The 12,646-nt window shown below is 45.3% G+C and overlaps 1 protein-coding gene across 3 annotated transcripts in view; it reads left to right on the top strand.

The window, feature by feature from the left end:
• The window catches only part of LOC119132359 (cartilage intermediate layer protein 2-like), a 67,807-nt gene that overhangs the window by 13,987 nt on the left and 41,174 nt on the right, over positions 1–12,646 (top strand). The window contains exons 2-8 of one of the 3 annotated variants that reach the window (XM_037267544.1): positions 261–311; positions 504–534; positions 643–669; positions 951–1,134; positions 1,227–1,339; positions 1,796–1,967; positions 2,177–2,367. The exons of 1 other annotated variant lie outside the window; for it this stretch is intronic. In XM_037267544.1, the coding sequence (XP_037123439.1) occupies positions 285–311; positions 504–534; positions 643–669; positions 951–1,134; positions 1,227–1,339; positions 1,796–1,967; positions 2,177–2,291 (669 nt within the window). In that variant the 5' untranslated portion in view covers positions 261–284 and the 3' untranslated portion in view covers positions 2,292–2,367. Of the gene's footprint in view, positions 1–229; positions 312–503; positions 535–642; positions 670–950; positions 1,135–1,226; positions 1,340–1,795; positions 1,968–2,176; positions 2,368–12,646 lie in introns of those variants that run through there. One more of the 3 variants, XM_037267543.1, reaches the window with a different exon arrangement.

Genomic DNA, 12,646 nt, shown 5'->3' with positions numbered 1-12,646 from the left:
CAGGTGACAATTTTGTTTCAAACTATGGTTTAAACTACTGAGTGTTTTGCTCTTAGTCATGTTGCCAAAACTGTCCAAAAAAATGTGCCTCATTTTTTCTTAAACTAGTGTAAATACGGTGTCTCGTTTTTTTAATGAAGCAGTGTAAATTCGGATAAATTAATATAAACAAATCACTATCTTTAATTCTGTTTGCTCAGTGAAGTATGTCGTGTGGTTTGTTTTCTAGAGCGGTTTACCCAGTTCTAAAGGATATCTACCACAAGTCCTAGCTTCCTGTAGAAATGACACATCCAATGATGATAAAATGGGTAATGTATGAACGTATACTTAATTCAAACGGCAACTGGAGAGCAAAAATTTCATTGCAATGAGTTTTATCTGCCCCTCTGTCTCCACTGAACGGGAGCAAGCCGTCTCCTGTTTCCAGCTTATGTAATTGCCCATTGAAACAGTGTGAGATTTAACCTGGTCCACTGTGTCTAATGCCTGTTCTCCCACAGTTGGGACTGACACTTGTGCTCCTGCATGCTGGTATGATCTTTTTTAAGAAACGCAACCTTGATCTTCACAATACTGCTTTGTGACATGTCATCTTAATAGATGTAATAAAATGAACATATTTTTGGACTTATTTTCTAGGGGTTCATGTGCATGGCAGCAATGATGGTAAGCAAGCGACTCAATTTTTTTATCCTGCATATGCTTTTTATTTTCTCCAATTTAAGGTATAGCAACCATTGTGCAAGTGAAACCTGCTTAAAGTTATATAAATATCTGTATTCTGTGTAGAGTTGCTTCTTTTTATTTGCCCAAATGTCGTTTGCAGTATAATACTACAATCTTGTCATAAAAATCTAAATTGGTTCCAGTTGAGGAAAAGTCAATACAAATGTTTGACAATTTGATGTCTGATCACTGTGACCTAAAAATATGTGCGATCCTCCAAGTCGTTGATCCAGAATGCTGGACTCCATGGTTTAACCGAGACGACGCCTCTGGTACTGGAGACTATGAAACTCTTTCGGACCTGCAAAAAGAAAATCCAGGGAAGATATGTGAACATCCAATCCGAATGGAGGTTACAACTACATCTGGAGACAGTGTTGATTCAACAGGCGATGTGATTCAAGTGTAAGTACAAGTTGAATTAGCGCTGTTGATAGAGATTGCATCCACATAGCCCTCCAGTGAAAGTGACTAATTTCTGCCGGTTGTCCCAGCAGGTCTGACACAAACACTGGATTTATTTGTGAAAACGCTAACCAGACACACAATGGCAGTTGTGCAGATTACAAAATCCGTTTCATGTGCCCCCTTGAATTCTGCGGACCTGAAGGTAATCCAGTAAATGACAGTTAATTTCAGCCTGCCAGAAGCAGTTTGAGGAAAATTCAATTTTTGTTTTAATAACATTTCTGTGGCACCACGTTTGCGGAATGTGAATTTACTATCAAATTCCACACCCTTTTTTATATATATATATATCAAGGCAGTCATTTTGCAACTTACTGTCCACTGAAAATGACGTCTCCAGTGCTCAATGCTCTGGTAATTGCCAATAACGGCCATCTGAGTATGGTTATTTGGTGTTCAAGTTGATTGGTCACTACCTGAGCGATTTATTTTAGTCAGTAGCAAATGGCAAAATGGCTACAACACCCAAAATGCATCAACATAGGTAGATTTCAGTTAAAAGGGCAAGAGCAAAGACACTTTTTTGGACAAGGCTGTGCGTGTTTACACTCAATTGCATATTTTATTAATCCCCTTCTTTTGGGCTCATTCATTTCAGTGTGCAAGACCCCTTGGTATAATCAAGATTACTCCGGTGAGAGTGGAGATTATGAGATGCTTGATATGATCTCTGCTGCAAACCCAGGTGAAATTTGCGATCTTCCACTTGGCATTGAGGTCCAAACTGTAGATGGAAAGCCTTATACTTCAACAGGGGAGACCATTGCCGTGTAAGTACTAGATCCACTGCACATACATACATTTATGTAGGTAAGTGACATCTTCTTGTCACAATGCATACACAAACTACTACACAATACAAGACATCTGAACTGAAATGGCATTTAAGGCCAATTGACAGTCATCACTGTCACAGTTTGATAGATGTGGCTCCTTTTATTGCTGATTTTCGTTGTACTAAATTCTTTCATCTCTGCAGAATGGATACCGAGACTGGGTTCATCTGTAAAAATGATGACCAGAAGGATGGAGGCTGCTCCGATTATAAAGTTCGTTTCATATGTCCCCTTGATTTCTGCAAAACAAAGGAGTAATCATGTGAAATTAAACAACCCTTGATTTCTGCAAAACAAAGGCGTAATCATGTGAAATAAAAAGTTATTCAAGCAATCAAAAGTTATTCATTCATTTATTCTGTTAAGCCAATTGCGATTTTCACTGCGTGGTTGCAGACAAAACTAAAGCAAAGAGCAAATGAGCAAATGCGTGTACAATTACTAGTTACATATTCACATAAATTACATTTTCATAGTGCATAGTGAAACAAAATGTTCATAAGAAAAAAGACTGTATCCCACAATACCATTACCTTTTCAGAATAATAAAATAACGTAGGTGGGTTTTATTTGCACAAATTCGACAAAATCAAAACGAATCAATATTGATACGAAAGGCAAAGAACACACAGACTTGATCACAGCTGCAATCTTATTAGGCCGACTGATTAAAATGTTGTTTGCTTCAAGTAATAATGATAATGTACGCGGCAGATTGGTGCACTGTTGCACTGGCACATTTAACTCACAGAGCAGAGGTGCAAAGAGTGATTTTGACTCCAGCTTCTTGTGTGAATTTTGCATATTTGCCTTTTGGTTATCTCTAGATACTCCGGTTTCCTCCCACATTCCAAAATCATGCATGATGGGCCAATTTACCACCTTAATATTTTTGTAGGTGTTATTGTGACAGTTTAGGCTTCAGAGTGCACACCACCTAACCCGCCCATGGACCTCCGTGAAAGGCTCCAGCACACCCTTGACCCTCATGAGGACAATATTTTTAGAAGATGAATGGATAAATGATCAATTTGACCCCAAGTCAAATGGGATCAAACTAACAGTGGCATGAATTATTTGATTCTAAATCGTTATGATGAAGTGCATCCATCTTGGGCCAGCAGGGTGGGGCACACCCTGGAGTGGTTTTCATCCAATTGCTGGGAAGACAAACGACAATTCACATGCCAGAAAAATCAAATTGATTTTACAGAATGTCATAAAAGTTAAGCCATTGTTAATACTACTACTACTACTACTACTACTACTACTAATAATAATAATAATAATAATAATGGCGGCTCGGTGGAACACTGGTTAGCTTCACAGTTAGGAGGGTACCGGTTCGATTCCACCTCCGACCCTCCTCGCGATGTGTACATGTTCTACCTGTGCCCGCGTGGGTTTTCTCTGGGCACTTCAATAGTCTCCAGCACACCTGCGATCCCTGTGGGGACAAGCGGTATAGAAAATGGATGGATGGATAATAATTTAACGTCAATGCCTCTTTCACCCTATTGGTTTGCTTTTCTTTGGCAGCAAGGGCGAGGGCAGAATTCACTAAAGGATTTTGTGTGGCGCTAACGAGTAAACATGGAAAACACAGAGAGCGTATAATTCACAAAGCGCATGCAGATGGTGACAGCTCGGTTAGTCTGTTAATCTGTCTCTGTTTCCACCCCTGTCAGTCAGCTCGGTTAGTCTGTTGGTCTGTGTCTGTTGCCAGTTGCCACCCCTGTCGGTCAGCTCGGTTAATCTGCTAGTTTCCCTCTGCTGCCACCCCTGTAAATCAGCACTGTTAGTTCTGTTAGTCTGTTACTCTGTTGCTCTCGCTGTCAGACAGTTCTGTCACCACGTTCTGTTAGTTTGCCTCCCTCTTTCCCTATAGTCTCCGTCCTGCTTTTTCCTGCCTGTTTGTTCCCCTCATCCTCATCCACCACCCTTTTGCCTCAATAAACCCTGGTCCAAACTGCATTGGGTCGCTCAGCTCCATTCCGCACGTGACAATCACAGCACTCAATTACTAACGTGTATGCACCAATTGGTGCGGAATAATGTGTGGACGCATGTAATTAGTTTGTCAATATCTCCATCCATATTTCCCGTCTTGAGTGTGTATGTATTGTGCAAAGAAACGTAGAACATCCTCAGAACATGTGTATCCACAACTAATGAAGGATCAGGTGCTACACTGTGAAGGTAATTTGGTGAATAAGTTAAAATAAAGAATGATTTGTTGAAAACACAACTTGGAAGTATGGGAAAGGGTTTTGTTTCTGTTCCCACACAAAAACTCAAGTTAAAAGTTAAAGTTAAAGTTAAAGTTAAAGTCCCAATGATCGTCACACACACACCTGGGTGTCGTGAAATTTGTCCTCTGCATTTAACCCATCCCCATGTGATTTTAATCCATCCCCTGGGGGAGAGGGGAGCAGTGAGCAGCAGCGGTGCCGCGCTCGGGAATCAGTTGGTGATCTAACCCCCCAATTCCAACCCTTAATGCTGAGTGCCAAGCAGGGAGGCAATGGGTCCCATTTTTATAGTCTTTGGTATGACCCGGCCGGGGTTTGAACCCACAACCTTCCAGTCTCAGGGCGGACACTCTACCACTAGGCCACTGAGCTGGTGCAAAGTATGAAGAATGAAGAAATGTTACTGGCTGTAAACATAAAATAAGGGCCTAACTGTAGTGTTCCCTAGCCGAGTAAACAGGGTCGACAAGTGGTTTAGGCCGCATCGCCTTTTGTGTGCTTTTTTTTTTTTTAAACTAAAGGCCAAGCACTTAAAATTTCAGTGGCAGTCCTTGAGCTATTAGGGACAGTGCCCTGGTTACACAGGCCCAGCTGGTTCTTTCAATCTCTTTGGGCCTTCACATCACTCAAACATTTTAGGTGACTCCCCAGCCCTTGCACTTGTGCAATAGTGCATGACCTAATCCGGACAGGGCCTAGGTTACGCAGGTTCAGCTTTAGTTCAGGTTTAGTTCTTGTCGTTGCCGTGGGCATTCAAGTCACTCATACATTAGGTGAATCCCCAGTTACTGCTCAAATTTTGTAGCCCCTTTATTCAAAACAGGCCAGCATGCCGATGTCATACCTTGGCCAGTCCAGCTTGAGTGACTGGCTGGGTTGGTCTCACATTCTGTGTAAGGTTATTCTGTGTAAGGTAGCAAATTCGACGACACATTATCAGTAGGGTAAAACTAACCTGTCTCACGACGGTCTAAACCCAGCTCACGTTCCCTATTAGTGGGTGAACAATCCAACGCTTGGTGAATTCTGCTTCACAATGATAGGAAGAGCCGACATCGACATTGTCCGGCATGCTTATCATGAAGCTGAGGCTTGATATTCAAGATTCAAGAGTTTTTATTCGCCATGTTTGAGCGTGCCAAACAAGGAATTTGACTTCGGTAAAACACACCCTCTGTTCAACATTTAGGTGACTAACAACACTCAGGACATGTGAATAATGGCAAAAACAGTGTAGACAAATTCACAAAGGTGTGAAGAGCAGGATGTTATTGCACAGTAATGACTCTGAGACTCTATGAGTGGTGTGAGTTCATCAGAGCAACAGCCTGGGGGAAGAAGCTGTCTCTGTGTCTGCTGGTTTTGGCGTACCGAGCTCTATAACGCCGTCCGTAGAGATGTTCCTTGCACGTTTCCTGGTCCTGGACAGGTACAAGTCTTGGATAGATGGGAGGTTGATTCCAATGATCTTTTCTGCAGTCCTGATTGTCCGTTGCAGTCTGTGCTTGTCTTGTTTGCAGGCTGATCCAAACCAGACAGCGATGGAGGTGCAGAGGACAGACTGGATGATGGCAGTGTAGAAGGTCTTCAGAAGCTCTCGCGGCAGGTTGAACTTCTTGAGCTGTCTCAGGAAGTACAGCCTCTGCTGGGCCTTCTTCCGGACAGAGTCTATGTGGCCGGTCCATTTCAGGTCCCGAGAGATTGTGGTTCCCAGGAACTTGAAGGTGTCTGTGGAGAGAATAGTATTACTGCGGATAGTGAGGGGTAAAAGTGGTGAAGGGTCTCGCCTGAAATCCACTGTCATCTCCACGGTCTTGAACGGGTTCAGCTCCAGATGGTTTTGGCTGCACCAGTGGACCAGCCGCTCCACCTCCTGTCTGTAAGCAGTCTCATCACCGTCCTGGATCAGTCCGATGAGAGTGGTGTCGTCTGCATACTTCAGGAGCTTCACAGGAGAGTCACCTGAGGAGAAATCATTGGTGTAGAGAGAGAAGAGCAGTGGGGAGAGGACGCACCCCTGAGGGGCTCCAGTATTGGTGGTCCGGGTGTCAGATGTGATGCCCCCCAGCCTCACACGCTGTCTCCTGTTGGTCAGGAAGCTGGTGATCCACTGACAGGTGGAGGCAGGCACCGCAAGCTGGATGAGCTTCTGTTGGAGGATGTCAGGAGCGACGGTGTTGAACGCCGAGCTGAAGTCCACGAACAGGATCCTGGCGTACGTTCCTGGGGTGTCCAGGTGGTGCAGGATGTAGTGCAGTCCCATGTTGACCGCATCATCCACTGACCTGTTTGCCCGGTAGGCAAACTGGAGGGGGTCAAGCAGGGGGCCCGTTCAGGTGGTTCAGCACTAACCTCTCGAAAGATTTCATGACCACAGATGTCAGTGCGACGGGTCTATAGTCATTCAAACCTGTGATGGCGGGCTTCTTGGCGGAACTGTACTATATCTCTCGTCCAACCAACAGGACTAGAGCTTCAACAATAAAATATCTCTTGTTGATTGATATAGGGGTACAGAGGGAACTAGGAGGAGGTGAGTGGGTCTAATCTGTAAATACAGCAGAGACTAGGAGGCTGATGCACTCTGAACCAAGTCTTAAAGGTACGATTGAATCACTGCATCACAGTTGGTTTTGATTTGAAGTCGATCAAGATGTTGTCCGTTTTGTTAATGTACGGCATGGCCCAGAGGGCAAACAGGGAGGAACGGGAGTCAGTTTGCCGTATGTCACATAGCACCAGGTGTCGACACAACACGTGCAAACACGTCTGTATAATGTATCTACGGTTCCGGCATGTTCTGCACTTGCCGCCCAAGTAGTAAATTAGTCACAAATTCAACGGTAGTCGGATGATTATCCCTCTGCAGGGCTCATGTTAGTAAAGTACATTATCATTAATCTCCTGATTTATGCTATGCAAAATTTACATTGTTTTCCTCCACGTCTTCCTATACACACCATTCACAGAGCACAAGGTTTGTGTTACAAAGATTACATGTCATGATGCTCATCTTGTGGTTTAATGTGAAATACCCCTACCCTTTGGCCATCCTTCCTTACCATCAACTGTAGTGTTTCCTATTCGGCTTTGACTTTTTGATTTTCAGATTTTATACAAGAGGCAAAATGAAAACTTGACTGATATGCAAACCTGCTTATTTCAAGCATTGGCTATGTTTCCATCGACCAAATGTATTCAATAAAAGCAATTGATCTAATTTCCCGATATTTTACATCAATATCTAAATATGTCGAGTTCAGGGGTTCTACTCTACTTGGGCAATACTGATGATTTTGATCTGCCGGTTTATCACAGCTAAAAATTAAACACTGTATCCCTTTTTCCAGACTGTGTAGAAATACCTTATCATTCAAGTAAAAATTATTAACGTCCTGTGTAGAAATACATTATCATTCAAGTAACAAATTGTCCTGTTCACCCTCAGTCCAGCTTGCTCACTCATATCACTCTAGTCTTTTCTGCATCCTTTTCCACTGTTGGTTCCTGTTAGTATATCAAATAACTCGCCTTGTGCTACATAGAAATTTTGTTGACTGTAAACACATGAAACACGGACTGCGGTTGCGCGATCGGACCAAATCAAGCTCCCTGCGCACTGAGGTCCACTTAAATTTTGGAAAGTACATCAGGGCTTTAAAAATATTTTCTAAATTTTAGCGACGGCTCTGTCACAGTAATGCGACCAGCGCGGTGCAGTTGCGCGGTCGGCGACCCGCTACTTTTGCGCGTTCGGTGGTGCGCTGCAGTTGCGCGATCGGACAAAATTAAGCTCCCTGCGCACTTAGGTCAACTTAAATTTTGGAACGTACATCAGGACTTTATAAATATTTTCTAAATCTCAGCAACGGCTCTGTCACAATAATGCGACCAGCGCGGTGGGCGACGGGCTACGGTTTCGCGTTCGGCGGTGCGCTGCAGTTGCGCGATCGGACAAACATGCGCAAATGAAAAAATGCTTGAAAAAGGCAGGGGTTTTTTTTGTCTTGAAACGGATTAAAGATTTTCCCATAATTTGTAATGGGAAAAATAGATTCGGAATTTGACTGATTCGTTTCTCGAACTGCCTTCTGGAACGGATTGTGGTCAAAAACCAAGGTTTGACTGTATTTTTGCTATTCTTGTTAAAATCACACTTACATGTGAACTGGAAATGACAATAATAACACAGTGAAAGCCAAATTGAGCAAATTGGCTATTTCAGAAGTGTGTGTCAAACTGGTAGCCCTTTGCCTTAATCAGTACCCAGGAAGTAGCTCTCGGTTTAAGAAAGGTTGGTGACCCCTGCCCTAAACCATACAATATTATAGACTTGGTGAGTAAAATAACCTTGAAGTCATATCTTAGTGTTCTGGTAGCCAATGCAGATTAACTAGTATCGGGATAATAAGATTGAACCTTCTCATCCATGTGAGCAAAATAGCGGCAGCGTTTTTTACCAACTGTAAATTTTTAGCACTGCATTACAGTAACATTACAGTAATCAATGTGCAATGTAACAAACGCATGTATAAAAATGTCTGCATCGCGGTTGGAAAGAATCGGACGGATCTTAGTAATAAAGCGAAGGTGAAAAAAACAGTTCTGGTGATGTTCGCAATGTCTTTTTGAATGGAGAGAATTTGGTCAAATATAACTTGATGACTGCTGGGACAGGTTTCAGCACGCCCACAACGATTATACCAATCTTGTAGATTTGTCACTTTTAACAGCATATTTTATTGGGTGTCGTCCGCAAAACAATGAAAAATAATGTATTTACATATTATGTCCCCAACTAAACAGTTGCCACATGATGGGTCATCTCTGAGAGATAAGAACTAAGTCAGGAGAGTGATGACCCAGAAATACCAACACATGTTTCATTGGACTGATTCAGTGACTGTTGTGTAGAACCACCTGAACAGCACCTGTGGCAGGCCGAGTTCCTCAGGAGCCAAACCAGTTCTCTTCTGGAGCTTCTTCAAAATTTAGTTGACGATGGTCTTCTACTTTCTAAATGACTGTAATCCTTGGAAGTTGAAAGTCTCCACATTTTACAGTGCATTTGGACAGCGTGAGGGCCCGCTGTGGCAACGCTTCACCTGCTCTGCCTCGCCTCTCCGGAAGCTGTAGGAGATGGCATGAAAAACGTTGAGCTGGTCTGGACAAAACACTGCTCACTGGGAAGTGCTAACTCGACGTAACAGTGCAAATGGGAGAAATATGTGAAATAATGCTGGTAACGTTAATAATGTTTGAGGCAGAAAAGGACAGAGAGATGTTTTATTGACACCGCTTTTTCTTCTACTATTACTATTCCCGGTATTTGGTCAATCTACACGTCAAAATAATTAGTTGCGATCGAAAGTGTGATGCATGTTTAATTACATTATGCTGTGGTGTTCTCACGCTATTCTCATGCTGGCACATAAATTGAAGTTTCGTCTGCATCCCTATATCATTCAACAACAGACATTTTGTAATTGAAAACCTACTCCTGTTGGTTGGAAGAGAGGGAACCATACTATATGAAGGCTCAGCTTAATTATAAGCATTGGGTAAAATAGCCCTTGCTCACAGTGTCAGACCAACCCAGCCAGTCACTCAAGATGGACTGGCCAAGGGATGACATAGGAATGCCGGCCTGCCTCAAATAGAGGGGCTGCAAAATTTGAGCAAGGACCGGGGATTCACCTAATCATGTATGAGTGTCCTGAAGGCCCACGGCGACTGCAAGAACTAGCTGAACCTGTGCAACCTAGGTCCTTTCTCGATTAGGTCAAGCACTATTGCACATGCGCAAGGACTGGGGATTCACCTAAAATGTTTGAATGATGTGAAGGCCCAAAGAGATTGAAAGAACCAGCTGAGCTTGTGTAACCAGGGCATAGCTCAAGGACTGCCACTGAAATTTTAAGTGCTTGGCCTTTCGTTTAAAAAACAAAAAACAAAAGGTGATGCGGCTAAACCACCTGTCTACCCGGTTTACTCACCTAGGGAACACTACAGTTTGGCCCTTATTGTATGTGTTTACAGCCAGTAACGTTTCTTCATTCTTCTTTACGATTCTTTTGTGAGGGAACAGAAAAAAAAACCTTTCACATACTTTTCATACAGGCTCTAACGCATAAGAATGGAAATACCTTAGATCTGGTATTATGCCGAGGATTGGCATAGTCAAATATAACAGTACTGCCATACACTACAGTTATGTCAGATCACTACCTCATAAAATTTGAAATTCTAGCTCTCTGTCAAAGACAGGAGCGCAATCAAAATATAGCAGCTATAATATTAACTCCCTAACTGTGACTGGGCTCTCTGAGTTACTGCCGGCGGCAACCGCCACATTTCCTGCATATATGGGCTCTATTGATAATCTTACAAATGAATTCAAAGCAACACTGTTAAATGCCATCGACTCTTTAGCGCCACTACGTCTGAAAACCCGCTGTAGAAAGCCCACTTTGTGGCTCATGGATGAAACATACACTTAAGCAATTATGTAGAAAGCTTGAGCGCAAATGGCGTTGAACCAAATTTGAGGCTTTCCATCAGGCATGCGTGACAGCCTCCTGAAATACAAAGATTCGCGTATTTTAGCAAAAGTAAATATTTTTTATTTATTTATTTTTCCCCTCCGTGAGTCGTCACCTTATCGTGGTGGAGGGGTTTGCGTGCCCCTATGATCCTAGGAGCCATGTTGTCTGGGGCTTCATGCCTCTGGTAGGGTCACCCATGGCAAACGGGTCCTAGGTGAGGGGCCAGACAAAGCACGGCTCACATTAGCCCCTTATGATGATAAAAACAAATGGATCTCGTTTTCCCTCGCCCGGACGCGGGTCACCGGGGCCCCCCTCTGGAGCCAGGCCTGGAGGCGGGGCTCGAAGGCGAGCGTCTGGTGGCCGGGCCTTCGCCCATGGGGCCCGGCCGGGCACAGCCCGAAAAGGAAACGTGGGTCCCCCTTCCCATGGGCTCACCACCTGTGGGAGGGGCCAAAGGGGTCGGGTGCAGTGTGAGCTGGGCGGCGGCCAAAGGCAGGGACCTTGGCGGTCTGATCCCCGGCTGCAGAAGCTGGCTCTTGGGACATGGAATGTCACCTCTCTGGCTGGAAAGGAGCCCGAGCTGGTGTGCGAGGCAGAAAACTAGATATAGTCGGACTTGCCTCCACGCACAGTTTGGGTTCCGGTACAAGCCCTCTCGAGAGGGGCTGGACTCTCTTCCACTCTGGAGTTGCCCACGGTGAGAGGCGTCGAGCAGGTGTGGGTATACTTATTGCCCCCCGGCTGGGCGCCTGTACATTGGGGTTCACTCCGGTGAACGAGAGGGTAGCCTCCCTCCGCCTTCGGGTGGGGGGACAGGTCCTGACTGTTGTTTGTGTCTATGCACCAAACGGCAGCGCAGAGTACCCACCCTTCTTGGGGTCCCTGGAGGAAGTGCTGGAGAGCGCTCTTTCTGGGGACTCCATCGTTCTACTGGGTGACTTCAATGCTCACGTGGGCAATGACAGTGAGACCTGGAAGGGCGTGATTGGGAGGAACGCCCCCCCCGATCTGAACCCGAGCGGTGTTCTATTATTGGACTTCTGTGCTCGACACGGATTTTCTATAATGAACACCATGTTCAAGCATAAGGGTGTCCATGTGTGCACTTGGCACCAGGACACCCTAGGCCGCAGTTCGATGATCGACTTTGTAGTCGTGTCATCGGATTTGCGGCCGCATGTTTTGGACACTCGGGCGAAGAGAGGGGCGGAGCTGTCAACTGATCACCACCTGGTGGTGGGTTGGCTCCGATGGTGGGGGAAGATGCCGGTCCGACCTGGCAGACCCAAACGCTCTGTGAGGGTCTGCTGGGAACGTCTGGCAGAATCCCCTGTCAGGAAGAGCTTCAACTCCCACCTCCGGCAGAGCTTTTCCCACGTCCCGGGGGAGGCGGGGGACATTGAGTCCGAGTGGACCTTGTTCCGCGCCTCCATTGTTGAGGCGGCCGACCGGAGCTGTGGCCGTAAGGTCGTTGGTGCCTGTCGTGGCGGCAATCCCCGAACCCGCTGGTGGACACCGGCGGTAAGGGATGCCGTCAAGCTGAAGAAGGAGTCCTATCGGGCCGTTTTGGCCTGCGGGACTCCGGAGGCAGCCGACAGGTACCGGGTGGCCAAGCGGAACGCGGCTTCGACAGTTGCTGAGGCAAAAACCCGGGCGTGGGAGGAGTTTGGCGAAGCCATGGAGAATGACTTCCGGAAGGCTTCGAGGAAATTCTGGTCCACCATCCGGCGTCTCAGGAGGGGGAAGCAGTGCAACGTCAACACTGTTTACAGTGGAGATGGCGTGCTGCTGACCTCGACTCGGGACGTCGTGT

Source organism: Syngnathus acus, chromosome 13, assembly GCF_901709675.1.
Source record: "Syngnathus acus chromosome 13, fSynAcu1.2, whole genome shotgun sequence".
Taxonomy (NCBI): Eukaryota; Metazoa; Chordata; class Actinopteri; order Syngnathiformes; family Syngnathidae; genus Syngnathus; species Syngnathus acus.
Note: the sequence above shows the minus strand (reverse complement) of the source record. Positions and strands in the feature narration are given on the sequence as shown.